The 1,495-nt window shown below is 48.9% G+C and overlaps 1 protein-coding gene across 1 annotated transcript in view; it reads left to right on the top strand.

Moving 5' to 3' along the window:
* LOC123110352 (U3 snoRNP-associated protein-like YAOH) overlaps positions 1–1,495 on the top strand; it is a gene marked incomplete at its 5' end in the record, with an annotated part of 4,596 nt that continues 3,101 nt past the window's right edge. Inside the window, 2 exon segments of the mRNA XM_044530846.1 lie at positions 1–424; positions 601–937. Of these exon segments, the coding sequence (XP_044386781.1) occupies positions 1–424; positions 601–937 (761 nt within the window).

Consider the following 1,495-nt stretch of genomic DNA (forward strand, 5'->3'; position numbering starts at 1 on the left):
GCAAGAAGCCGCCGCCGCCGCCGCGGGGCAAGGGCAAGGGCAAGCGCCCCTCGTCCGCCTCCGCCGGGGACGACCCCTTCTTCGAGTCGGAGCCCAAGCGCCGCCGCGCCCGCGCGGACGAGGACATCGAGAGCGGGGACAGCGACGACGACGCCCTCGCGCTGGGCGGCGCCGTCGTGGGCGAGGATGAGGAGGAGGAGAAGGAGGACCTGGAGACGGCCGGGGAGAAGAGGTTGCGGATGACCAAGGAGTACCTGGAGAGGATCACCGACACGGTGAAGAGGAACAAGGAGGAAGAGGAGGAGGAGGACGACGAAGATGACGACGAGGATGATGGTTTGCCCGGGGGGAGGCGGGTCGCCAAGCTCCTCCGGAAGAAGCAGCTCGTGGAGAGCGGCAGGCAGCGCCTGAGCCTTGCCGCAAGGTGAGCAGCAATTCTCTGCGAATTTAATCTTTTATAGAAATTTTAGTGTCCTTCCATTTTGCAACCCGGTTGTTTTGATGCTATATAGGCACCTCCCTTAGACTGCCTTGCTCAAATCAAAATGATGCAGTAGGATTTTTGACCTTATGTATGTGACAAGGCATTGCAATTTGCAGGGTGTTACCGCCGGGACAGCAGGATGGATTCAAATTTATAGCCAAGCACCGGCAGCCAGTGACTGCCGTTGCTCTGTCGAAGGACAGCGACAAGGGGTTTTCGGCGTCCAAAGATGGAGTTATCCTCCATTGGGATGTCGAGACCGGGAAAAGCGAGAAGTATTTGTGGCCAACTGAAAAGGTGTTGGTTTCGCACCATGCTAAAGCTCCTCTGTCTAAAAAGAGAAGCCAGCAGGTGCTTGCACTGGCTGTTAGTTCCGATGGGCGATACTTGGCCACTGGTGGCTTCGACAGGCATATCCATTTGTGGGATGTTCGAACACGGGAGCACATACAGGTGTGGTACTCATTTGTCGATGATATAAGAGCTAACCATATTATTCAGAGAAATGCTTGCAACTTTGATTTCCTTTTTCTCGAACAAGCACCCTAATGTTTTACATTTCATATTAGAAGAAACTGTCAAGATGCCGCAGAATTTGTAACGGCCCAACCAAAACAAGGCAAACAAAAACTGAAAAATAGAAGGTCCCGACAGAAGCAAACCAAAACAATGATAAAAAGCAAAATTGTACAGCTAGCTAGCAGGAACTATCATGCTTGTAAAAATTGAAAATTGATTTTCTTTATTAATTTGTGTGACGGAATGGGTAGCTTATATTATTTCCATGTATTTGTGTTGTATATCAGAGTCATACTGGCTAATAACCCAAAACAAATCAAGGCAAACCACTTATAGTTCATCCGAGATGTTTCTCTTGAACTGTTATTGCGTTTGCAATGTTATTTAGACAATATAAGCTATCAAACATTGTTTTGTTACTGTGCTCATCGTTTTCCTGGAAGGTGGAGTGCATCACAAAGTAGCAACGAATAACGTTATATATCTATACAT

This window comes from Triticum aestivum, chromosome 5B (assembly GCF_018294505.1).
Source record: "Triticum aestivum cultivar Chinese Spring chromosome 5B, IWGSC CS RefSeq v2.1, whole genome shotgun sequence".
NCBI classification, from domain to species: Eukaryota; Viridiplantae; Streptophyta; class Magnoliopsida; order Poales; family Poaceae; genus Triticum; species Triticum aestivum.